This window comes from Camellia sinensis, chromosome 4 (genome assembly GCF_055761805.1).
Source record: "Camellia sinensis isolate YWXY chromosome 4, ASM5576180v1, whole genome shotgun sequence".
Taxonomy (NCBI): domain Eukaryota; kingdom Viridiplantae; phylum Streptophyta; class Magnoliopsida; order Ericales; family Theaceae; genus Camellia; species Camellia sinensis.
In genome coordinates this window covers 220,555,224-220,579,489 of record NC_138964.1, presented here as the reverse complement: position 1 = coordinate 220,579,489, position 24,266 = coordinate 220,555,224, and the positions used below count along the sequence as shown (strand labels likewise).

At 31.3% G+C, this 24,266-nt stretch overlaps 2 protein-coding genes and 1 pseudogene across 7 annotated transcripts; 1 reads left to right on the top strand and 2 right to left on the bottom strand.

The window, feature by feature from the left end:
- Positions 1-2,260: 2,260 nt before the first annotated feature.
- Positions 2,261-3,609, bottom strand: LOC114316310 (elongation factor Tu, chloroplastic-like; annotated as a pseudogene). Its single transcript, XR_014365972.1, has 2 exons — positions 3,582-3,609; positions 2,261-3,487 (listed from the first exon to the last, which is right to left on the bottom strand). The product of XR_014365972.1 is annotated as an elongation factor Tu, chloroplastic-like (transcript).
- Positions 3,592-9,337, bottom strand: LOC114316262 (SAGA-associated factor 29 homolog A). 2 transcript variants are annotated; one of them, XR_014365488.1, is made up of 9 exons: positions 8,918-9,337; positions 7,956-8,049; positions 7,598-7,674; positions 6,452-6,561; positions 6,199-6,284; positions 5,274-5,327; positions 4,948-5,098; positions 4,767-4,880; positions 3,592-3,978 (listed from the first exon to the last, which is right to left on the bottom strand). XR_014365488.1 is itself a non-coding variant. In XM_028262925.2 (9 exons), exons 1-9 carry the CDS (start codon positions 9,033-9,035, stop codon positions 3,873-3,875), a joined length of 810 nt encoding a protein of 269 aa, XP_028118726.2. In that variant the 5' UTR covers positions 9,036-9,337; the 3' UTR covers positions 3,592-3,872. The 2 variants fall into 2 exon arrangements, 1 of the variants encoding a protein (XP_028118726.2); XM_028262925.2 differs by having other exon boundaries at positions 4,767-4,780.
- A 2,690-nt stretch (positions 9,338-12,027) lies between these two features.
- On the top strand, positions 12,028-24,266 carry LOC114316311 (uncharacterized). Of its 4 annotated transcripts, none has more exons than XM_082867615.1 (3): positions 12,028-12,535; positions 15,831-16,023; positions 24,002-24,266. In XM_082867615.1, the coding sequence occupies exons 1-2, from the start codon at positions 12,143-12,145 to the stop codon at positions 15,987-15,989; spliced, it is 552 nt and encodes a 183-aa protein (XP_082723741.1). In that variant the 5' UTR covers positions 12,028-12,142; the 3' UTR covers positions 15,990-16,023; positions 24,002-24,266. The 4 variants fall into 4 exon arrangements, with proteins under 4 accessions (XP_082723741.1, XP_082723742.1, XP_082723740.1 ...); XM_082867616.1 differs by lacking the exon at positions 24,002-24,266 and adding an exon at positions 16,423-16,595; XM_082867614.1 differs by lacking the exon at positions 24,002-24,266 and adding an exon at positions 16,363-16,453.

Here is a 24,266-nt window from a genome sequence, read left to right as displayed (position 1 = left end):
TACTATGTCTAGAAGATTGACTACGATTAAATTTAATACAAACTGAACCATCAGTGAATTGTTGAACATCTTGGATATCTTGATTAGTAAATTGTTTTTGATTAGGTTTGTAATTTTCATTAGTAGTAATCCATTGATCAGGGAGATTTATATCTTTCCATTCAATCATTTGTGGTGTATTAATATTAATATCATTACCACTACTTTGAATTAATAAAGTTTTATCCTTTGGACTTTTATGTAAAGCCTGAACATTTAAATTAGTTTTTATACATTTATAATGAACACAATAAATTAAAGCAATATTATGAACTTTATCTTTAATATTTGTAAATGAACCATTTAATTGAATATTCAAAGTTAATGCATCTAAAATATGTGGATCACGTAAACTTAAAGTGAAATCAGGAAACCAATTAAAATGAACGGGTCCTTTGTGGAGACCAGTTACCATCATACTCATTAAACTATCATTATAATCAAGAAAACGAGTATCACATAAACATAACAAAACAGAAGCATTTTTACCTTGTGAAGTTAATGGGTTGATTCCAACTTGAATTAGTCATAAATGAATAAAATTGTGACCAGATTTTAAATGTCGTTTAATTGTGTGAGCGTCAAATAATTGACATGTTTCATGAGGTTTAGATAAAGCATAAACTTGTTCTAAAATTTTAACATGCAGATTAATATATATATAAATATATATATTTCTCTCTTTTTTTGCATTTTTTTTTTTGGGGGGGGTTATGGTCTAATTCAAAATCGCTATACATCCATATGAATTAGATTTTAAAAAAAGGCTTGAGATGAGCAAAACATCACTTAAAAATTTATTTAGAGTACTAATGTATATGCTCTTCATTTCATTATACTTTGTGTTTTATTATTTATTTCATTTCATTATACTTTGTATTAGTTGATTTCACTTGCTCAAATTACCTTTAATAATGTGTAAGATTATAGAAATTATAGAATGTTCTCAGAGTACCACATGTCTGTATTTCTTAACCAATCATCATTCAATATGTTACCTTATGTTTTCCAATCACCGAACACAATACATCATCTACTCACCTTCCTCATCAATCACAATACTATGAAATATCACATGTCTATACTTCAAGATTACTGAATAATTATTCGTAAGATTATAGCCATACTATTTTCAATCGTATTTTTTTACCTTCAACTTATAATGAGAATTAAAACCCACCTCTTATGATTATGTGGTCTCACTCCTATTGTGAATAAAGGGTAGAAAATAATTATATCACCCACAACACTCTTCACAAATTATATATTACTTTGTACAAAATTGCTATGTCTGAATAGTTGGTAATAAAAATTGTATATATTATTTTTGCTAACAACAATGATTCATCCCCCCTTTTTCCTCCACCCCCTTTGACCCCCTCTCTCTCTCATTGGTCACCTTTTCTTTTTCTTTTTCTTTTTTTTCCTGCTCCTCCAATCACCACCTGCCACATGGCAAAGGGGGTGAGGGGGTGACCCCCAAAAGGGGGTCCCAAGCATTATTCTTTTGCTAATATGTAAAAAATTATTTATAAATATAAAAAGAATTATATCAACTCTGTTTGGCACAACTATTGAAGTTCATACTTTCTTTTTATTTAATTTTGAAAATTCGTGTTAGAAATTTGGTGCAACTTCTCTATGCACCAAATATAATAAAATTGACACCCCACATATAGATAAACATCTTGGGCAGTGAAGTGAACTCCAAAACCTTCGAGTTGTGATTCGTACTGTTATAAACCTGTCAACATAGGTAGCTTAACCATTAATCCACAAGCAGTTGTATTGTCGAAGACTCAACATTCAAATCCTTCAACAATCATCGGCTGGGATGGTGTCAACTATTCTTGGGCTACAAACTTTTGGATTGCTAATCAAATTCATAATGGTTTCATGTCAGAACCACCAATACCAAATCCTCAGGCGTAATTTAATCAAATTCAAACCTGGAGCTCGTATAATGTAGGTTAATAGAGAGAGAGAGAGAGAGAGAGAGACTATTTTCTTGAATTTGGAAGGAAGAAAACAAGGACAAAAGACACTTCAGAAACCTATCCAGTTTAAAAACTATATCAAAAGCAAGCAAAAATGCCACCAGAATTTTGTTATAGAAAGTAACATATTCTAAATTTAAAACTATCAGTTGTTTGGGATGAGCTAAATAAATGCATTTTTTATCTTTTTACGAAAAGATGTGCAGAAAAATAGAGAGGTGATGTGATGGAAAAAAGATAAAAAGATGGATTATTTTAAGGATATCAAACTTGGCCTAAGAATGAAGATCAAGAATACAAAAAAAAAAAAAAAAAAGAGAAAACAAAATCGGTTTGTGTTAGAATTGTCACAGTAATTGAACATGGAGGTGGGAAACTCACATGAAACTCTCAATTTGTATGCTGAGAAAGAAAAAATAAAAATAAAAATTCACTCGACAATGGACTGGATGACGCCAGCACCCACAGTCTTCCCACCTTCTCTAATAGCAAATCTCATTCCTCGCTCATATGCCGCAGGCATAATTAGCTCTACCACCATTTTAACATGATCCCCGGGCATAACCATCATCGACTCCTCTTCCTAGTCATTCATAATTGAAACCATCCTCCTGGCAACATCAGTAGTTCTCATGTAAAATTGAGGCCTATACCCAGCCAAGAAAGGCGAATGCCTGCCACCCTCTTCCTTTTTTAACAAATACACAATTGCAACAAACTTAGTACGCAGTGTGATCATCCCCAGCTTAGCCAACACCATACCTCTCTTAACATCAACCTTCTGTATACCCCTTAGAAAAAGCCAAGCATTATCACCAGCAAGTGCTTCATCAAGAATCTTCTGAAAACATCTTAACCCCAGTAACAGTTGTAGTTCTAGTCTCTCTCAACCCAACAATGGCAGCATTGTCCCCAGCTTTAATCCTCCCCCTCTCAACCCTCCCAGTAGCCACTGTCCTGCGCCTAGTAATTGAAAACACATCTTCAATAGCGAAAAAAAAAAAGGACAAATCTTTCTGTCTTTGGAAAATTGGTATATAACTATCAACAGGGTCCATTAAATCATAAATTCAATCAACCCATTGATTTTCACCCCTTTTTATACTAGGGTTTACCATTAATGCATCTAAAGCTAACAATGCAGAACCAGAAACAATCAGAACATCATCTCCTGGAAATTCATAAGACGATAAAAGCTTGGGTACCTCTAATTCGACTAATTCTAAAAGCTCTTCTTTGTCGATTTGTCCCTGTTTATTCCAAAAAATCCATGTTCGGAACCCTAAACCCTAAATCGACCTCTTTCGCAAGCAAAATGTGTTCCTTCGTTTGCAACATTGGACTGTCAGTGCTAGAAACCACGAGAATAATACCATCCATTTGGGCGGTGCTGATGATCATGTTCTTGATGTAGTCAGCGTGGCCAAGACAGTTTACCCTTAATCTTATCCCTTAATTTGCATAATTACTACCTTTCTCAAAACTATTCATCAAGGAAAAATTTAATCAATTCTTCTATATAATTTTATTTATTTATTTTTGTACATTGAAAGAGTAACATAAAAGAGCTCATATTTATTTTTTTATTATTTTAAGTATTTTCTTGAAAATTATTTTTTGTACAATATTCATAGCAATTGATATGCTAGTAATTTTTGGCCCTTCGGGGATATCCAATAAGCCAGTAATTTTTCGAGTGCTACACATACATATGAAAGTATCCCTGAAAGTATACTAATAAATGCATAGGGCACCTAAAATGTCCAACGCACAACACAGTGGAACAAATTCAAATTTAAACATACATATGAACAACATATATGTATATATATATTCTCACTGGCGATGCCCTTCTGGGAGACCTACGACCCTGTGGAAGGGTACAATCCTTTGCGGCAAAGATCCATCTTCCTCTTCATCGTCATCAAATTCCAAGACATAACTGCCACAACATGAAAACTACTATCACAACCATATTCAAAGGCATTTTTAAGTTACAAATCCCACAAGCATCTATCATGAAGACCAAAATTCTGGGATTAGTTCCATTACCCTTAATAATACCAGTACACATGGAAATTATATCACTAATTGTTTTCCAAGCATTCAAGATCCCGTTGTTATTCAGCTTATTAAATCATGTTATCATTAACAAAAGTTTAAATAAAACTTATCGGGATAAAAAATAGTTGACTTTTTTACCCAGTTACACTCTGTTCAGAAGAACAGAAGAGAAAATAAAAGAAATGATAAATTCAGTTAGGAGAGAAAAGAGAATGAATTCTTTTTTATTAAACTCATGAGAGAAGAAAGAAATTGTTTCATGTTATATTACCAAAATAATCTTTTATATGTGTTTATAGGTGTAAACTTTTCTATTTCTTCTATATCTTGGGCAGTTTTGGTATTATGAAAAATAGTATTCCATTGATTACTTTTCTCTCCAATCTCTCCAATTTTGGAGAAATTTAAAATGAGAATTTTAAGAGAATTTGTTTTCTTTCTATTTCTTCCCAATTCACAATAATTCTCTCCTCTTTATTAGTCCAAAAAACAAGTGACATGAACAAAGAGATGCATTTATTTATTTTTTTCTTTCCAAATTCCGCAATCCAAACCAACTGTAAATAATTATATCATCTGGCATTTCTATTTGGTTCACAAATGCCACAAAATGCATTATTCCCGTGTGTGCAATATTCAAATAAAAGAAAAGGGGAAGCCACTTACTCATCAGCCTTCCTCTGAAATTTCACGAAAAATAGTTGAGAACATCACGTGGCATGCAAAATGCAAGAAGTGGTCAGTTCGGCCGTTCACCACCAGGTTCAAATTTTAAAGAAGCTGGAGAATCAAATGCAAGAACAACAAATCACAATTTGGATACAAAACACATGGACAAACTGTTTACCTTGCGAGGTTGAACTACAGTTGCTTTATACAATGCAGTTGTTGATGGATATACTGCCAAAACTTGTTTCCCAGTAGGGAAATCTTGAGCACCAGAGGGATCATTCCGCTTTGGGAAAGGTATAATATGTGACCAAGGCAGCTTGTACTTTCTGAAATTAGAAATTCGATAAAGAATTAAAATACATCATTCAGATGTAGTAATAAACCACATTTGATCAAGTATACAGTAAGAAACAAAATTCATTGTCTAAACCCTCAATATTTCTGATCATTGAATTTAAGAAGTCAATCTAAAGCAACCCAGGAAGTCACAACAAAAGTTACCTCTGGCCACCACCCTCTTCATCATCACCAGGCTCCTCATCAAGTACTTCAAATCTGCATATAAAGATATATTAGACAATGATTAAATAGATATTAAGATAAAATAAAACAGTCGTGTTCTTCATTTTGTTCCATCACAATTAAGCTTCCAAAATATGTTATAGCTCTTTCTCCTACAAAACTACAGAGAACCTATTATAGGAGGATGGCTGTAGAGAATAACAACAAATAATATTTTCCGGTGTATACAAACATGACAGGACATCCCACCACCTAAGCCACATAGCAAGATATGTGCATCAAATTTGGAACACACAACCAATGGTGAACCCAAAAACCTTATCCAGTATCAAATTTGCAAGATGCAAGAAGTTTGTTTTAAAACTTTCCACATTGTTGCTACTCCATTCCGTGAGGCTTCCATGTCAATATAAAAGCCTCATCCTAATGAATGCTATCCCACATCAGCAATGCACTAAAGCTTAAAAGCCTTTGGTTCTATTAAAAGATGGCACACACTCTTGTCTTCCAACATGGATGAGCTTTCTCATGTGAAGGGAGCTTGTGCCATATGCTGTAGGTCCCATCAGTGTAAAACTCACGAATTTGACCGTATAAATTCACGGATTTGACCCATTTTTGCATCAAAGACTTGCACTTCAATAACAAGAAGCAATTGTCATTGCTTTCTCAACAAAACATATTAGACCAGCCAGTCTGGTGGCCGAATCAACAGAACAATGTGATTTATGCTTCATAGATTATCAAATTAAACTTCAACATATTCCTTGGTCCAAAAAACAAAAACTTAAAAAGAAAAAAGGTAAGGGGTGCGTGCATGTGTGTGAGAGAGAGGAGGCGTGCAGGAGAATGAAGGGCATCCAAAGCACAATCTTATGTTGGGTGGAACTGAAACTGAACTTACTCTCTAGTTTCCCTATCAAAATGAATAACTTTAACAACGAACCACTCATCTTTCTCAGCATTTTCTTGTGTGACCCTAGCTGCTACCTGAGAAATATAGTAGACGTCAGGGAGGGAAATGTAATGTTCCTCCAGCGTAAAAGATTACACTGGGACTGCCTAAAGAATAAGTCAAGAAAAAAAAAAATAGAATTGGAGGCATGATATAGAACAACAAATGTAAAAAATGAATCACTTCAGAACTTGATTAGTACTTGTTCGCCCTTCAGACTAGCAAGAGCATCCAGGTGGTTTCGCACTGATGGAGTAGGCCTTGAGATATCTGAATCGGCCTTCATTCGTTTCTTTTTCTGTTCATTACCTTCTGCATGAACATAATACATAATTTAACACTTAAACAAGAGTAAACAATGCAGTATGAGCTTAAAGCATGGAAGCTTCACAAAGAACAACACCAAGGATGCATTGGAATTTAAGGCATGAAAAGTGCATTTCATTCACTCATTGGTCTAGGCCATGTGTACAAGTGATCAAGATCAGACACCATTCCTTTCGTGCCAGATTTTACTTGGTTATGTAAAGTAGTTAGCTTAATGTTTAACACAGCAACATGAGAACTAACACAATCACAATACATATATTTTTTTTTTTTTGGATAAATGAAGAACTAACACAATCACATGTTAAAATACATATTCACTGCATTAGGTATCAGTGCATCTAGCATGCGTATAGTATCATAAATGAAAGATTATGCATGTCCGATATGAATTTCTCTTGATGGATTCCTCATTACTGCCCTTAGGAGAAACAACATTTACAAGATACATCAGAGAATAGTAACATAGTGATGCTATGGTTTAAGTAACGATGACTGATCATCTATCAAAGTTAACTACCTCCCACTATGTTGTCCACCAATACCTTTGGCAAGAGCAAAAAGGAAGGAGGGGGATGACAAAAAAGACATACAAAAAATTTAAAAATAAAAAACTCAAGGAAGAAGGGGGAAAAAAAAAACACATGCAAATTGCCAATTTCCTAAAACAAGTAAATTAAACTATCTACCTAAGGTGTCTGCTCATCACATAGCTATTTGAGACAATAACAGTCTGAATGTTTTAGATAAAATATCTTTGATACAGCAGCAAGCTTAGAGTGTCTTTTTCTTTACATTTTCTGGCAAGCATTTCTAATGTCCAGTTCAGACTATGCTGCTCAAAAAGAAAAAGGAAAATAAATACACATTTACAGGAAAACCAACTTTGCAAGAGCCACGCACAATGACCTGTGCATCAATCACAAAAATCATAACATGCAAAAGCTTAAGTGCTTAATGTAAAAAGCTTAAAGTCAGTTTTTCATAAGACAGAATTCCATAACTAAGTTCTCGCACACACCTATCCTTCTTCGTTGTTGCCCTGGAGGTCCAGAAGGCATCAGAGCATCCAGTTGCACTAATAACTGATTCGAAACACTGCAAACAACGAAAGCAACACTGGTGTGATGAAAAGAAAAGAAGAAGCTAATTACAGTTTTAGTCATGTCTAGTGAATCCAACCCGGACAAAAGACGCCAATGACCGAGAAGAATTATAAGGGTTAGACCCCATGTTAGCTTCTAGCTGGACCCCAGACCCAACTTCAAACAATGTTCCTTATAAGCTATAACATTCAATTTAGAGAAGGAAAATAAATTTTCAATTTTAAAACAAGAGGTAGAAGTCATCTACTTCTTTAGAGATACGAATAAACATACGTCAATTCACTATCTGAAAGTTCTTTGGCTTGTGTATACAACATCTTAAGCCGTGCCAAGGAATTATCACCAGGCTTCTCAACCACCTCAGGAGCTGCATCGGCATGCAAAGAATCATACAGTGAATAAACTAGCTTTAACAGTTAAGCAAGAAAATCAAGATGTGAAAGGAAATCATTTACTCACCAAAAGATAAATGTATATGTATACTTATTTGGTTACTTTTAACTGAAAATGTATTACGGCTTTTATCCAACACCCATATATGCATGTCAAGTTGTGTTTCACATGGGTAACATTTTATTGCCTATGTAAAACTGAAGAAATTGGTTTTGTTATGTTTTAGTTCTTGATTACTCGTAATCTAGCAAGTAGTGATTACTTAGAACCAAGAATAGATGAATATATACTAATTTATGGTATCTGTGTTCATTTGAAGAAGTTGTGGGTGAATAATTTGCCCACTTTGGCATGAATTATACAACTAACCCATCTTCATCAAATCATCCCATCCCACCACAAATTGTGAAATCATAGCATGAAACCCAATATTGCCAACATGGTTAAGGGCATATCCAACCTTTACCCAAATCTCTACTCGTTAATCACATAATGTTCATAAATGCTACACATAAGAGCATGAATACCAAATTGTGTTTTTGAAAAAAAATCAAGGGAGACCCATTTCCTTTACTCAAATTTTCTATCCAATCAAAGCTTCACACATAGGTCCTTTTTACCAAAATATTCCAAATTCTTCTTTACTCCAAACTCTTATCATCCACCCAAAACTTGACACTTGACAAATTTACTAAAATTTGTACTCATTAATCACATAATGTTCATAAATGCTACACATAAGAGCCTGAATAAGAGAAGAGAAATCTAGGGTTAAGAGAAAGATTGATAAAAAAAAAAAAAAAAAAAAAAAAAAAAAAAAAGAGGAAAGAGTAAAGAGTTACTTGTTTGGAGCTTCTTGTGCATCTTGTTGATCTCGCTGAGAACGTCCTCTTGCTCTTTCCTTAACCGATCGAGCTCCTTCGAGTTGTCCATCATTCCATTAATGTCAGGCGACGACATATCCTTCTCTTTCTCTCTCTATCGATGTAGTATGATTTTGTCCGGATTGAACAACGCTAGAGAGAGCTAGTGAAAGTTGTTCCAGAAGTAGAGCTTGAACATGTTTTTGGAACGTTGTATAGGATAGGAAGAAGATGAATCAGAATCAGAATCAGAAAGAGAAAGAAAATTCAACTCTTTGTCCGAATAGAGAATCGGGTAAGGGTTCTGAATCCTGATGATAATTGTCAAAGCTCCTTTCTGGTAACTTCTTTACTTTTATTTTTTAAATTGGTAAATTACACTTTTCGCTTTTCAGATTTAGAAAATTGCTTGGTTTAACTCATTTTTAATAAAATTGAGATTTAAATTTTTTTTTTTTTTTGTGTTCCTTTAATTTTTAGTAATTTTGTTTACCTAGATTATTTATTTTTTTGATATATATATATATATATATATATATTTAAAATGTATAATATTTGTGAATTTTAAAAAAAATACTAAATATAAAAAGGCTTTTTTTTTAAGGTCCCTCGTATTAAGATTTTATAGCATAAAGGACATCAAATATTTTTATAATGTCTAAGGTCTCTCAATTAATCCAGAGAAAATTAGTCCAGAGAAAATTGATCCAAAGAAAATTCACGTCACAGAGAAAATTAGTCCAGAAAAAATTAGTCTAGAGAAAATTGGTCCAGAGAAAATTCACGTCACAGAGAAAATTGGTCCAGAGAAATTCTGGACTATTCCAGAGAAATTTTCAACCCTTTCTTCAAGCTACTTTTGCTCTTGCTGAAAATACAGAGAAAGTTGGAAAAGAAGAGGTTGCCAAATTTCTCTGTACAACATTGAGGACTAGTTCAATCCAAACCAGAGAATTTCTCTAGATTAATCCAGAGAAAATTCAATTTAAACCCGAAAATTTCTCTGGACCAACCCAAAGAAATTTTAGTTCAAATAAGAAAATTTCTCTTCACCAATTCAAAGAAATTTCAGTTCAAAGCAGAGAGAGAAGGTCATTTCATTGAGTGAATAAGCAACAATAACAACCTATATATATATATATATATATTAAAATGTGTTTTTGCGCAAAGAGAAATCAATTAATGAAATACAATCCTGAAAGAAGTTTTGAGAGCGTAGCACCATCAGATCTGTTTTTTCTGTCAAGGTTCGGCATCGCCGGAACATGGACGGCGTTGGTGATGGAACGATCAAGTTGGGGACTGTTCCATTAGGGAGAAGAGACTCGACCACGGCCAGTTTGAGTGCTGCTAACTCTAATCTCCCTGGACCTAATTTAAACCTTTCTAATCTTATAACTTCCTTCTCAAACAAAGGTTTCATTGCTAAAGAATTGGTGGCTCTTTCAAGTACATCTACTTAATTCATAACAAATATTCTTCATAATTCTTTTCCAAGTAATTAGCTTTAAAAGAAAATCAAGAATTGAAACTTTGATACTTGTTATTGCAGGATCTCACACAATAGGCCAAGCAAGGTGCACAGTCTTCAAAAGCCACATCTACAATGACGCCAACATAAATGCAGAAGAAAACGCAAGAACTGAAGGTGTCGCGTGAAGAAGAAGAGGAGATGATGAGGGAATTGGAACGCAAAGAGAGAGAGAGAGGAAGTGTTGCTCTGCAGTACAAGACGAGAGACAAAAAGTTAAATTTCTCTGATATATATTTAGGGACATTAGATATTAAAAAGTAATTTTGTGGATCTCTTCCATTACGAAAAGTGGGAGAGGGACCATAGGCTAATTTTCCCATATAAAAATTACAAAATATATTTTTTTATGTTTTGCTATTTTCGGCAATTTTTTTAAAGATTTTTTTATATAATTTTATACTATTTTTTTAAGTATATTAAGATTAAGTAGATTTAAAATGTAAACAATATATATATATATTAAAAATACAAAATGCAAAATACAAATTAAAAATTCAAAAATTATTTTTGAAAATTTCAAGCTAAATAGAATAAATTTTATAATTTTATTATAATTACATCAATCTTTCATTAATTTATTGTCGTTATATTAAATTTGTGAGTGTTAATATATATATATTTTTTAAATGAAGGAAAGTCAGTGTAATTTTTGTTCTTATTCTTATTATTTTGTGTGCTTTTCCCATGAAGATAAAAATTTTTCATATATTTTTTAAAACATTCCAAGGAGGCAATATTGTTTTTTTTTTATTTGATAAAAAATTAACATTTTGCTACTCCAACTTATTACCAAATATTTCATCAAATTGAGAATAGATTTACCTTTGATCAAATTACTATTTATAACAGTTGGAGCTATATGTTATTTTCACCACTAGATGACCGGCCGAATGTCCGACCATTTGTCCCCCTGATGACTACCTCCTTGTAAAAATTTGTAAAAAAAATTTATTATCCGATTGATCGGCCGATCGTCTCTCAAATCGTTAAATGATTTGATGAATTCTCAAATCACTCCGTTAAAAACGTGCAATATCAAATTAACTTCTTTTTATTTTTTTCCATAAATTAAGTAAAGCATTAAAGATCACCCAATATAAATTTGTGAATCTCACCCTTCACCAACACCAACAAATAACTTATCTTACTAATCACACAGCTCTTAAGCCCTCGTTTAGCATAAGTTAAACGGGGCTTTTTTATTAAAATTGACAAAATATACTTTTTAGTCCAATAAGATAAAATGTCACATTTAAATCATAATAATTTTGTTTTTTTTCTCATAAAAGTCAAAAAAGACAAAACCTATAAAAAATGAAACTTTTTAGCCCTAGGTCTCGTTTGGCAAACGATGATTTTAGCCAAAAAGTCACTAAAAAAACTAAAAAATCAATAATCTATACAAAAAAGTTAAAAATTCTATTTTCTTTTTACTTTTTTACACATCTTTTCGTAAAAAATTAAAAAATCATTATAAATATACTAATTTTTTTTAATCATATTTTAATTAAAAAGTCAAAAAATTACTTTAAAAAAACCTATACCCAAACAAAAATAGCCAAAAAAAAACAAAAAAATCAAGAAGTCCAACAACATTCCAATAACTATTTGAATTCTCAAAATTTTCGGAAGAGGAGACTTTTTCTGCTAATTTCCCGCTCTGGGCAGTCATGGCCACAGCAGACTGCGAAGAAGACGAGTGGGAGCTTCTAAACATCGATGGCTTCGTTTACAAGCGCAAGAAGCGTCCCAACCCCACCACCACCACCACCACCACCACCACCTCCTCCGCTCCACCGCCGGATCTGGCGGCGGCGGAGGAGAAGAACCGGCGGGAAATGAAGAAAAGGGCACTAGCAAAGCTGAGAGACAAGTACCAAAAAGAGATTGACCAATGGGAACTTTTATCGAACATGTTGTGGGCATTCCAACTGAAAACCCAAAACTCACAACAATTGCAAGAGCAAACGACGTCGTATGATTTGACCGCCAGTTCGCCTCCCCCGCCGGAGCACTCGTCGGAATCTGCTTCCAGACGACTCCTCGATGATCTCTTACTTCGGGTAATTCTTTCATTCTTCGTGATTGATTTTTTTGTTTTGAACCAAAAGACAGAATTTTTTTGAAAGTTGTCTGTTTTTGATTTCTGGGAAATGGGGCATCCTTAGTTTGAGCTAAAGTAACAATTAGGAGCAATTGAGTACAGGGTTTTATTTTTATTTTATTTTGTTTTGTCACCGAATAATGAATTAAAGAAAGGCAGATTCGAAATTTTAGGCTGTCTTTGGTATATTGTTTGGATAAAGTTTTAGAATTGTGAGTCTACCACAGATTTTAAAACATATTTCTTTTTTTTGTTTGGCTATTTTTTCTCTTTCATGTTTTCTATTACGAAAAACGTAGAATTTTTAAATTTTGGGTCTACTCGATCATATTTTCAGACATTTCCTTAGATGTCCAGTCGATCGTTCAGCCGGTTGATCGGAACAGTATTTGTGTTTTTTTTTTTACACCTGTTATTTTTATATTTTAAATAAGGGTAAATTACACTAACACTTCCTGAAATTTATATTTATTACAATTTTTTTCCTAACCTTTTGAAAATTACATCTCCCTTTCTAAGGTTTAAAATTTTATTACAGATTCTCCTCCTTAGCAATTTAATTTTTTTAAATATCAATTTTGCCTTTACTGTGTAAATTACATTGACACTTCTTACATTTTAAAAATTACAATATCCTCCATAAGGTTTAAAGTAGCATTACTAATTGCCTCTCGGTTAGTATTAATTGGAAAAAAATTCAGTGAAAAAAAAATTAATTAGAAAAATTTTTTTGCTAATAAAATTTTTAAATTTCTGTTTAAAAATTAACGTAAACTCATTTTTTGAATTTATATTTTTTTTCAAATTTAAAAACTGATACAACAATTTATAAACCAAAAAAATTATCAAACAAGTTTTTATGACAGTTTTTAAAATTTTTGTAAATATAAATTGAAAATTGAAAACGAAATAATTACTAAACAGGCCTCAGATGGTAAAAATGTCGTAAAAGTAATAAATAATTAAATAAGTTACTAACGTAAGAAATGACTTATCAAAAGATTCTTAACTTATATATGGTTTGATTTTCAGAAGTTTTTAAAAAAAAAATTAATTTGTTAAGAAATAAAAATTAAAAAATAATTATCATTTAAGGGTGAAAAATAATTATTATTTTAACTTTTGAACAAGTTATATACATATGTGTGGCTGTTTCAATTTAATTTGTAAAAAATTATTTCTAACCACTCGAAAGATAAAAATGATAATTTTTTTTATTTTTTTATTTCTTAACCAAATTAATTTTTAATTTTTAAAAAAAATTCTAAAAATCAAACCACACATAGCTTAAGAATTTTTTGATAAGTTATTTTTTACGTTGGTAACTTATTTAATTATTTGTTAATTTTACGACATTTGTATCATCTGAAACTTGTTTGGTAACCATTTCGTTTTCAGTTTTCAATTTATATTTACAAAAATTTTAAAAACAGTCATAAAAGCGTGTTTGATAATTTTTTTGGTTTATAAATGATTGTCTTAGTTTATAAATTTGAGAAAAAAACGTAAATTTAAAAAATGATTTTAAACAGAAATTTAAAATTTTACTAACAATTTTTTTTTTAAACAGAAATTTACTAACAAAAATTTGCTTTTTATGTTGGTTTTTAAACAGAAATTTAAAATTTTACTAACAAAATTTTTTTTCAATGATTTTTTTTTTTTTCCAACTAATACCAACCGATGGGGCAATTGGTAATTTGAACCTTAAGGAGGATATTGTAATTTTTAAAATGTGAGGGGTCAATGTAATTTACCCAGTGAGAGCAAAATTGGTATTTAAAAAAATTAAATTGTTGAGGGAAGGAATCTGTAATGAAACTTTAAACCTCAGGGAGAGAGATGTAATTTTCAAAATGTGAAGGGGGAACTGTAATAAATATTAATCTCAGGGGGTGTCAGTGTAATTTACCCCTTAAATAAAAAATATTTTGAAATTTTTTTATGAGTTTTAAATAGAATATTGAGTTATGTGTTTAGTTATAAATTACAAATTTTTATATCATATGTTACATCACTCAATTCAAAACTCTTTTAAAAATTCATAACCAAACAATTTTTTTACACTCAAATCATAATTACAAAACTCACAAACTCAAAATACAACTCTATTCTCAAATCATAATTCTAAAATTCTACTAAACGCAACCGTAGTTTCTTTTCTTTCAATTTCTCAGTTGCCAAACAGAGCTAATCGCCCCAATCAGGAAATTAACTAATTGTAGAGCATCTCCAATCTCTCATCAATTTTTTCAATTTGATGAAAAAATGGCTGAAAGTGTGCTCCAACATTTCATCAATTGAGAGACATTTTTTTCACCAAGTAAAGGATGAACTAAATCATTCAACAGTCATGTTTTCACCTAAATTTGACGAAATTCTAAAAAGAGTAAGGGTTAGACCATTTTCAACCCTTTACCAATTTTTTCATCTAATTTGATTCTAAATTTGAGTAAAAAGTTTGATTTGTACAAACTACTCCAATCCTTTCATCGAAATCTTTTTAAAAATTTCCCTTCTCATCAAATTTGATGGAAAACAAAAATCCCAAATATCTTTTTAAATTTTCATCAAATTCAAATTTCAAGAGTTTCTAAATTTGATGAAAAAAATGGCTCTCTTGATTTGATGAAAGGATTAGAGATGATTTTTGAGTACTTTTTCATCAAATTTTTTTAAAAAAAGATGAAGGATTAGAGATGGGTTTTTTTCTTGGAAATGGTTAAAACATATTTTTAGGATAAGTTTGAAAATTTTCAAAAAGATTTCATAAAAAGGGAGAGTATTGTAATGTTCCATATCAGATCAAGCTTTTAGCCACATTTTCACTCAAATTTGATGAAAAAAAGAGCAAGGATTTGATATGCTCTTTGGCTGTTTCCGGGAAATGGGAAACTCAGTTTCAGCTTATGGTCAACCAAGGAACAATTAGGAGCAATTGAGTATAGGGTTTTATTTTCTGTGTCACCGAGCAATGAATTAAAGAAAAAACTCAAAATTTTAGTTTAATTTCTTACAATTTCTCAGCTGCCAAACAGAGCTAATGGCTCCTGTCACGAAATTAACCAATTGCTGCAGTATTAAGCTTCTTAAACTTGCAAAAGCCTAAAGAGTATTACAATTTACTCATAAAGAGAGGAGGGAGGGTGTGGTCGTGGCCTAATGTACATGCATGCATATGCATATGCATATACATGTAGAATGCATCTTAGTTTTGTTCTGATTTACCGGGTTTTTTTCCCCGACTTTTGCAGGCAGAAGCAGAGGAAGGAATTGTTCAAGATTTATCTAATCTCTGCCATATGGCAGAAGTGGTTTGCAATGTGCAAGAGGATCACGCGAAGCAATCATTAGTTGATCTTCCAATTTGGGCATCACCACGTGAGCTCCTGGCATCTCTATGTGATGAGTGATTGGGAAAAAGATTTCAATTCGGGTCTTCTATAGGTAGGTACCCCCGAACTTGTAGATTTCTTCTCCTTTAGCATATCATAAGGATAGTGAATCCTAAAATGTAATCATGATCGAGTAGGAGTTATTGTCTATTTGAACCTACAGTCTCGTGAATGGTAAAAAAAATTGTGTATTTTTTTTTTCCCATTCAACCGATTTTCTCAAAACTAAACAAACAATCTTGTGTTATGAAATTATTATTCTAAGCATCGATGGAAGTTTGATTTTGATTTGGAATTTGGCTGTGTCAAAATACTTCTATGATATTTAGATTTTGCATGAAGCAATACTCTTGGCAGACTTCTTGAACCAATTGAACTTTGATTCTTCTAGATTCGTCCATGTTTTAGTCCAAGTTTAACAGTGATTGATCTGTTTCCAAATGAAATGAAGTTCATGCATGCGAAAGTTACTGGCTGCTTTAATCCTTCATTCTGTCTGCTGCAATCTGTTAAACGACTCACCAAATTGGAGGTATAAACCAAGACTTAATTGCATATTTGTAATCACGAGCTTATTGTTCTGCTTCCTGGTGTTAGTTGTGATTCGTTGCATTGGTTTTTATTCTCTTTGATGTGTTCTTGGTTTGGATGTTGTCTTTCTTTCTGTTTTCTGTTTTATTGTATTCCTATCAAAAAAATTGCATATTTGCATGTTTAGTGATGTGTCTCCTGTATATGCGTATTTATATCGATCTCATAGATATTTGGAACCTAAGGAAATCAATAATAACAAAAAAATGAGAATGAACTGTACTGTGAACCTGCATAGATGATATATTATGCCCCGTTTGGGAAGTCAAAATCCAAGCTTTTTTAGCTATTTTAGTCACAAAAAACAAAATGGATTTTTTAGCCCAATAAGACAAAACATCATATCCAACCCATAATCATTGCATTCTTTTTCTCACAAAAAAATCAAAAAAGTCAAAAATCTTTCCCAAACTAAACTTTTTAGCCCCGTGTTAAAAAAGCTAAAAAGTCAACCCATTTTCCAAGGATAAGGGGTCACTGTTGTGCGTGAGGCACAGCAGTGACTGTGGTGCATCCATTTAAGTTGTATTATGGCCTTATTTTTATGATCTAAACCGTTCATTTTGTAGAGTTTGTTGAGTACTTCATGCCTACCAAAAATCATATTAATCGGATATCAACAACTATATGATTGAATTGCATATTATTTTTGTTATTTCTCAAAATAAAACTTATTATTTATTTTTTTTGGTTATCGATCATATAGTTGTTAATATCCGATTAATATGATTTTTGGTAGGCATGAAGTACTCAACAAACCCCACAAAATGAACGGTTTTGATCATAAAAATAAGACTATAATACAACTCAAATAAATGCACCACAGTCACTGCTGTGCCTCCCGCACAGCAGTGACCCCTCATTCATTTTCCAAACCAACCTTATATGAAACATTTGCATTCTAACTGAACAAACTCATTTTATCATTACCAAATGAGTTACTTTTAATATTTCAACCAACCCTTTACCTCAATGTTGAGGTTCAGAAAAGGGTCTGCATCGGGCCAATCTGACTTTCGTGGGCTTAGCCCAGTAGGATTTTTTCTTTTTCTTCTTTTTCTTTCTTCCGGGTTGAGCCTAGGCCGAAAATGAAAACAAGGAAAATGTTATGGTAGCGCTTGGTAACGTTTTTATTTTTTTTTTTGTTTATATTTACAAAAATTTTATAAATTAGTTTTTATTTATTTTTAAAAAAACATAAATTATAAATGCGTTTGGTTTGAACAAAATGTTTGAAAAATTTTAAAAACATAAACTAAAAAATATGTTTGTTTAAGCTTAAAATATTTATATTTATTTTTTATTATTTATGATAATGGGATCATACACATTATAATTAGAAAAAAAAATTAATTAAAAAAAAATTTGAAAAAAAATTTATTTGAAATAAAAAATTATTTGAAAAAAATTTGTTACTCAAAATTTTAATTTTCTGTTTAAAAATGAATGTAATCTCATTTTTCTCAAATTTATAAACTAAAACAATTATTTATAAATTAAAAAAATTATCAAATAAGTTTTTATAACAATTTTTTAAATTTTTAAAGGACATATTATTGGTTTTGTCACTGTTGGTTTTGTCACCGTTTTGTGTCATTGTTTACGTGAATTTTTGTGATTGATTCTATGCTTTGAAATTATAATTAAGAAAATATTGAAGGTGAATAATATCTTACAATGTATTATGTAATAAAAAATTGATATATAAAAAAAAAAAACCCCAATAAATTACAAAATGACCCAGTAAACAGCTATATGAGCCTAACATACTAACCTTCTATTTTGATAAAAAAAAATTAAAAATTAAAAAAAAAAAACATATGGCCCTTTGTTACATTGAGAAGAATGGTCGGTAAAATAGTATTCAAAGTTTGGCAATCAAAAGCCCACGTCAAATCACTTTTGCAGATTTATTTTCAGAGATAGAATAGGGAGGATTCATAATGAGAGGATTGTTAGTGAGAAAATTAAGTAAAATTATGTATATTTTGATGATAGTTGTTGGTATAAGGATTGTTAAATTATTTTTATATAAAATAAATATAAAATAATAAATACAAAAATATTAAGCATTAATGTTCAAAAAAATACCCAACATGTAAAAAATAAAAAATAAAAAAATTTCTAGGAAAAAAAAAAAAACAATAATTTTTACTTAACAAAAAATGCAAAGAATTAAACATTAATGTTTAAAAAAAATGCCCAACATGTAAAAAATAAAAAAAAAATCCGACGGACTATTTTTATAATACCAAGTGTTAGAGACTCATCCAAATCCCCTCCCCAAGGAGATTTTTAATCCGGAAGGGATTACAAATCCCCTCTCCATCTCCTAAAATATATACAAAGATAATAGATCCGACCTCATTATCAATCTCAATTCCCTTTATAATGCCAAACAAATAGGGCCTTGCATTGCTGGATGCAGTTTAACATCTTTGCTTTCAGTCATATTTTAAGGAATAACATATGGTTGAATATTAAAAGGATGGATTACACTAATTGTCTTTAAAGTTTAAAATTTATGTTATTTTAATATTTAATTTTTTAATTATGACATATTTGATCTTAAATTTTAAATTTTATTTTAAATAAGGACAATTAAATATGTTTCATTTGCAAACGGTTCATTTCAAGGGTAAAATTGCCATACAACTTGTTTTGTATTAGTTAATTTATATATTATTTGAAATCTAATGGCTTTTTTTTTAATGAATAATGTTGGAACTTTATTGATTATAAAGTTCAGTTTAGTTTAATTTTTAGAAATTTTTTCTAAGAAATTAAAAATTAAATTGGTGAAAAAAATTAAAAACACATTATTTTTATATAATTTTATCTTTTGAGAGAATAGAAATAACTTTTTTTTTATATTTATTTTCGTTAAATTGGTTTTTATTTTTTCAAAAGTTAAATATGATAACAATTTTGATTTCATTATTAAACTAATTCATTAAATCAAAAAATTCAAAACTAAAAATATTTCATATATTAAAATATTGATTACACATTAAAAGTTTAATAATCATCTATTACATGATAATATTAAAAAATATCTATTAACAACAAATACAACCATTTATTAGATGATAACCATAAAAAAAAATCAATAAAAACAATCATCCATTACATGATCATTATTCAAACACATACTAAAAATTAATTTGGTAAAAAATAAAATGTAAAAAATTTGTTATTTTTATATAATTTTATTTTTGGTGGATATAAATAATTTTTAAAAATTCAAAATAATTTTGAAATTTATTTTTGTCAAATTAATTTATATTTTATCAAATTGATAATTTTGCCTTTGAAATGAAGTAGCAATGTCTTCAATTGTTCTTATTTGGAATGAGATTCAAAATTTAAGATTAAATATATCACAATTAAAAGGTCAGGAATCAAAGTGACACAAGTTCTAAGCTATAAGGACCGTTAGTGTAATTCACCCATATTAAAATTAGAGAATAGTACAATGCCAAAACAATTCCAAATTGACCTATGTAAGATTAGGGTTGTAAATGAGCCGAGTCAAATCAAGCTTTACTAAGTTTGAATTCAGCTCATTTACTTATCAAATTCGTTTATTGAGCTCAAGTTTGGCTTGATAACTAACTGGGTTTGAACTCAGCTCGATAAGATTTTTTTATTATTTATATTATTTAATACATAAAAAATATATTTATGTTATTATATAAATATATTATTTAATATATAAATAATTTATTATATAATTTAAATAAAGATAAACGATTCAAGTTTGACGAGTCGAGTCAGCTCACGAATAGCTCAATTCGTTTGCATGTAAAAGTGGTCACAAATTTTAATAACCAATTATAATCGGCTATATCATCGATTATGGTGTAACTCTCTCTGAAAGTGTTCTGAATTTTATTTCAAAATAAAATGTATAGTATAAATTTAAAAGTAGTAGGAGGTGGATTTTACCTAGAATAATTGTGATCCCTCACCGTATATGTGTTTTTTTTTATAAATATTTTTCTAAATAATTTTTCTGCATATGTAATATTGTTATTAAATTTAAATAGGTATATGCAGAGGGCAAAGAAAAATGACACATTTTTCCATTTTTTTGCTCCCTATAAATTCTTAATCAAATTTAAGATTTAAAGATCTTTTGAGAAGTAGTTTTATTCTCTAAAGTTTTGTCCCAATTAGGCTTCATTTACCCCCAAAAAAAAAAACAGTTGGTCTATTGGCAAAAAAAATGAGCTTATAAAAAATCAATGCTCAAAAAGTTCATTTATTTGGTGATTTTTATTTTTATTTTTGGTCTTTTAATAAATTTTTTAAATGGATTGAAATGAGCTTTTTTTTAATGAAAAAATGAATAACAAAAATTTAACGAATAAATTCAATTTTTATTCACAATTAAAAAAAGTTTTCTTCGTGGGACAAATGAAAAGGACCAGCACATGCATAGACTTTAGCCAGTCTGACATGATAAATGGCAATTATATACTATCGTTGATGGTAAAGGAATGGAGAAGTTATTTGGTGGTCCTCGTCACGTTAGTGTTCCAAATGTGTTATAATTGGTGAATAGAGAGGGATTTATGATTTTACATAGTGTTTGGGAAATATGGGAGATATGATGATTTGTGATTGACGAGTGATATGGTCTCGTGATGCCTTGAATCAACAATAATTTTTAAAATTATTTGCATTTTGAATGGTATAGTATTTTGGAAAAATATCAATTTTAGTGTATATTTGGAAAAAATATTTATAAAATTTATAGTTATTTTTATAAATAATTAAATGTAAAATTATAAATTTTTTCATTATTTTTAGAAAAAAAAAATGATATATAAGTTCAACCAATTATGAAACCTCGACAACTGGACCAGACATTGGCCCTGTTTGGTATGGTTTATTTCCAGCTTATTTTAGCTTTTAGTTTAATTTAAGCTATTTTGATATGTTTGGTTCAACTTAATAATATAGTTTATACCTCTTTGTAAGTCAAAAATCAACTTATTCTTTGAGTGGGGGAGGAGAAGCTTAATTTGTAAGTCAAAAATCAACTTATATTCACAGTTATAAGTTATAAGCTATTAAGTTATAAGTATAATCACTTTCCCACAGCTCTACCAAACGGGGCCATTGATTAAAACTATGACACGTGCTATGTCTAAGCAACTAAGAACATCTCCAATGTATTGCTAAAACAACTGCCAAAGCTACAATATGGCAACTTGAGCAAAAATGGCTTCTCCAATGGCATGCTATAACAGCTACCAAATCTACCAGGTCACCAAAAAATCAAGTGCTTTCTTTATTTCCTTCTTCCCTTTCAGTTGTGTATTTTCCCAAAAACCTCTCAAAAATGTTTGAATTTTTTAAAAAAACATGAAATTTATCATTTTTTTAAAAACAAAATTCACCAATTTGTGTCTTTCCCAAGACACAAATTTCACCAATTTAGAGCTTTGAAACAAATTTCAACAAATTTCAAAAAATTTCATTGATACAAAATAGTCATGGAAAAAAAATTAAGAATAAATAAAGAAAGAAAAATCAGGAGGGATCGCCGAACACCAAGAAGTGAGAGATGGACTGATTAATAGAGGGTTTTGTCAGATTGATCTTGATCTTCGTCAGAATGATAGATCCGATGAAGGGATAGAGGGGCATGGATGATTTAGGATTTGTTTGTGCCTTATCATCTTCGTCTTCATCTTCGATTTCATGGGTTTCGGGTTTCTCAAACGATTTAAAATTTGAAGGGCGGGAAAGAGGGAGAGAGGTTCATCATCAGAGAGGTGATGAGGATCGGTGATCGGTAATGAGTGAGAGAAAACTAAAGAGAAAGAGAAACAAAGAGGTGAGAGTCGGTGATCGAAAATATAGCGATCCCGGTTTCCCTTTTCTTTACTTGTTATATACAGACTTAGGTTCCGTGGAGCTGGTTGTTGAGAGTATGTTGTTTGCACCCTTTAATCCTTATTTTGAGTCTTGGGTTGTGTTGGGAAGATTTGGAGCAGGTTGGTTGAGCTTAGGAATCAAGTCTAGTTGCCCAGATTTTGGCTTGTCCGCTCGAGCGGGGGTTTGGACGCTCGAGCGGGGAATACACCCATCCAGTATGTCCTGTGTAGTGTTGGCCGCTCGAGCGGGGGATTGGATGCTCGAGCGGGAAGTCGTGAGTTACGCTCGAACGGGTAGTTGGGCGCTCGAGCGGGGACCTGTCTGCAAAAACTTCTGGGAGTGTGCATTCGCCGCTCGAGCGGGAGTTTGGCCGCTCGAGCGGGAGTCTGTGAGTGGCGCTCGAGCGGGGTTTTCTACGCTCGAGCGGGGCGACTGGTATAAAAATCCGAGACCCGACTTTCTGGGTCATTTTTCATCTCCTTTTTTATTTTAAAACCCTAGAACCGTCTTCTCCCTCTCCCTACACACCTTCTCTCTTAGGTTTGATCTACTTGGAGTGTATTTCTACCCTTAGTCCTTTGTTAAAAATATAGAGTGGGTCGAGGGCTTCCGTTTAATCTGAACAATCTTGGGTTTGGAGCACTTTGGTTTTCGTCATCTTCTCCATTCGAGTTCTTCGCTTCAAGGTAGGGATTTCCTACTCCATCTTATAAGTTTTGTTCTAAGTTTTGGTATTTTGATATGTTGGGGATACTTGGAAATTTTGGAAAAAACCCTAGTTGTATTAATAAATTAATTTGTATAATTAATTTAAGGAAATTGGGGAAAATCATTGATTAAATGGTGTAGTTGAACAATTTAAATCACTCGCCTATTGAATTGTTGATATATTTATTTACAGTCTAGAAATAACTGTTTTGGGCTATTGGTGGAGGATAGTCGTGTTTGTTGTAGACATTGCATGTGAATTAGGGAAAATTGAAACTAATCAATTTTTTTAAGTCATAAATTTAGACTATTGAATTAATACAGAAAATACATGTATTGATTGAGCATTGCATATGCATATTGTTTGGGAGGAGCTAGGGGATGTACTCCACGGTTTAGGGGAAGATAGGGGATGGACCTCTAAACCGGATTTTTGTTTAGGAGGAGATAGGGGATGGACTCCATTAGCACCACTATTATGTGTGCTTATTGATATTGAAGTGTTTTTACATGTTATTGATACAGCACTAAAATGTGTATCAAACGGGAAGTATGAAGTGTTTTGATATGAGCCTGAGTCTCATTTGTTTTGTTGATATTGAAAGTAATGTGAATATGATTTACAGTTCACTGCAATAAGTTTGGCCAGGTTCTGAGCCATAGTGATAATAATGGAAAGTGAAACGTGTCATAGACATTAGTATCACGAGGCTGTATAATGATATAATTGATTATCTTGGTTAACCATCTATTGAATGCTATTGTTTTATTCAATGCTTATGTTTGGTTTAGTATATTTCTACTGGGTTGTGGCTCACCCTATACGGGAACATCAATTTCAGGTTCAGGTGATAAGCTACCTCCAAGGGCTTAGCTTGGAAGGAATTGGAGTTGAAGACTCTACTTAGTTTAGTTGTCATTTATTTTATTTGTTATTACATGTAAACACTCAAGCCAAGGGTTAACTTGTAGTTGAGTTAGTACTCATATTTTGTGTCCAAGTGTTGGCTTGGAAAGATGTAAGCCCGTAGGGCATTTACTTTGATGTTACGTGTAATGCTTTTCAATAAGAATACTCTGATGAATGGTATAATGGTTGGTTTTCTT

Bases quoted from the DNA above. Each gene is read 5' to 3' on its own strand.
- LOC114316262 (XM_028262925.2), bottom strand. From the start codon at position 9,035: ATGTCGTCGCCTGACATTAATGGAATGATGGACAACTCGAAGGAGCTC. The intron at 7,675-7,955 runs GTATGTTTATTC...CGTTGTTTGCAG, and splicing joins CTTTCAGATAGTGAATTGAC to TGTTTCGAATCAGTTATTAG. The intron at 6,562-7,597 runs GTGTGTGCGAGA...ATGTTCATGCAG, and splicing joins GCAACAACGAAGAAGGATAG to AAGGTAATGAACAGAAAAAG.
- LOC114316311 (XM_082867615.1), top strand. From the start codon at position 12,143: ATGGCCACAGCAGACTGCGAAGAAGACGAGTGGGAGCTTCTAAACATC. The intron at 12,536-15,830 runs GTAATTCTTTCA...CGACTTTTGCAG, and splicing joins TCGATGATCTCTTACTTCGG to GCAGAAGCAGAGGAAGGAAT.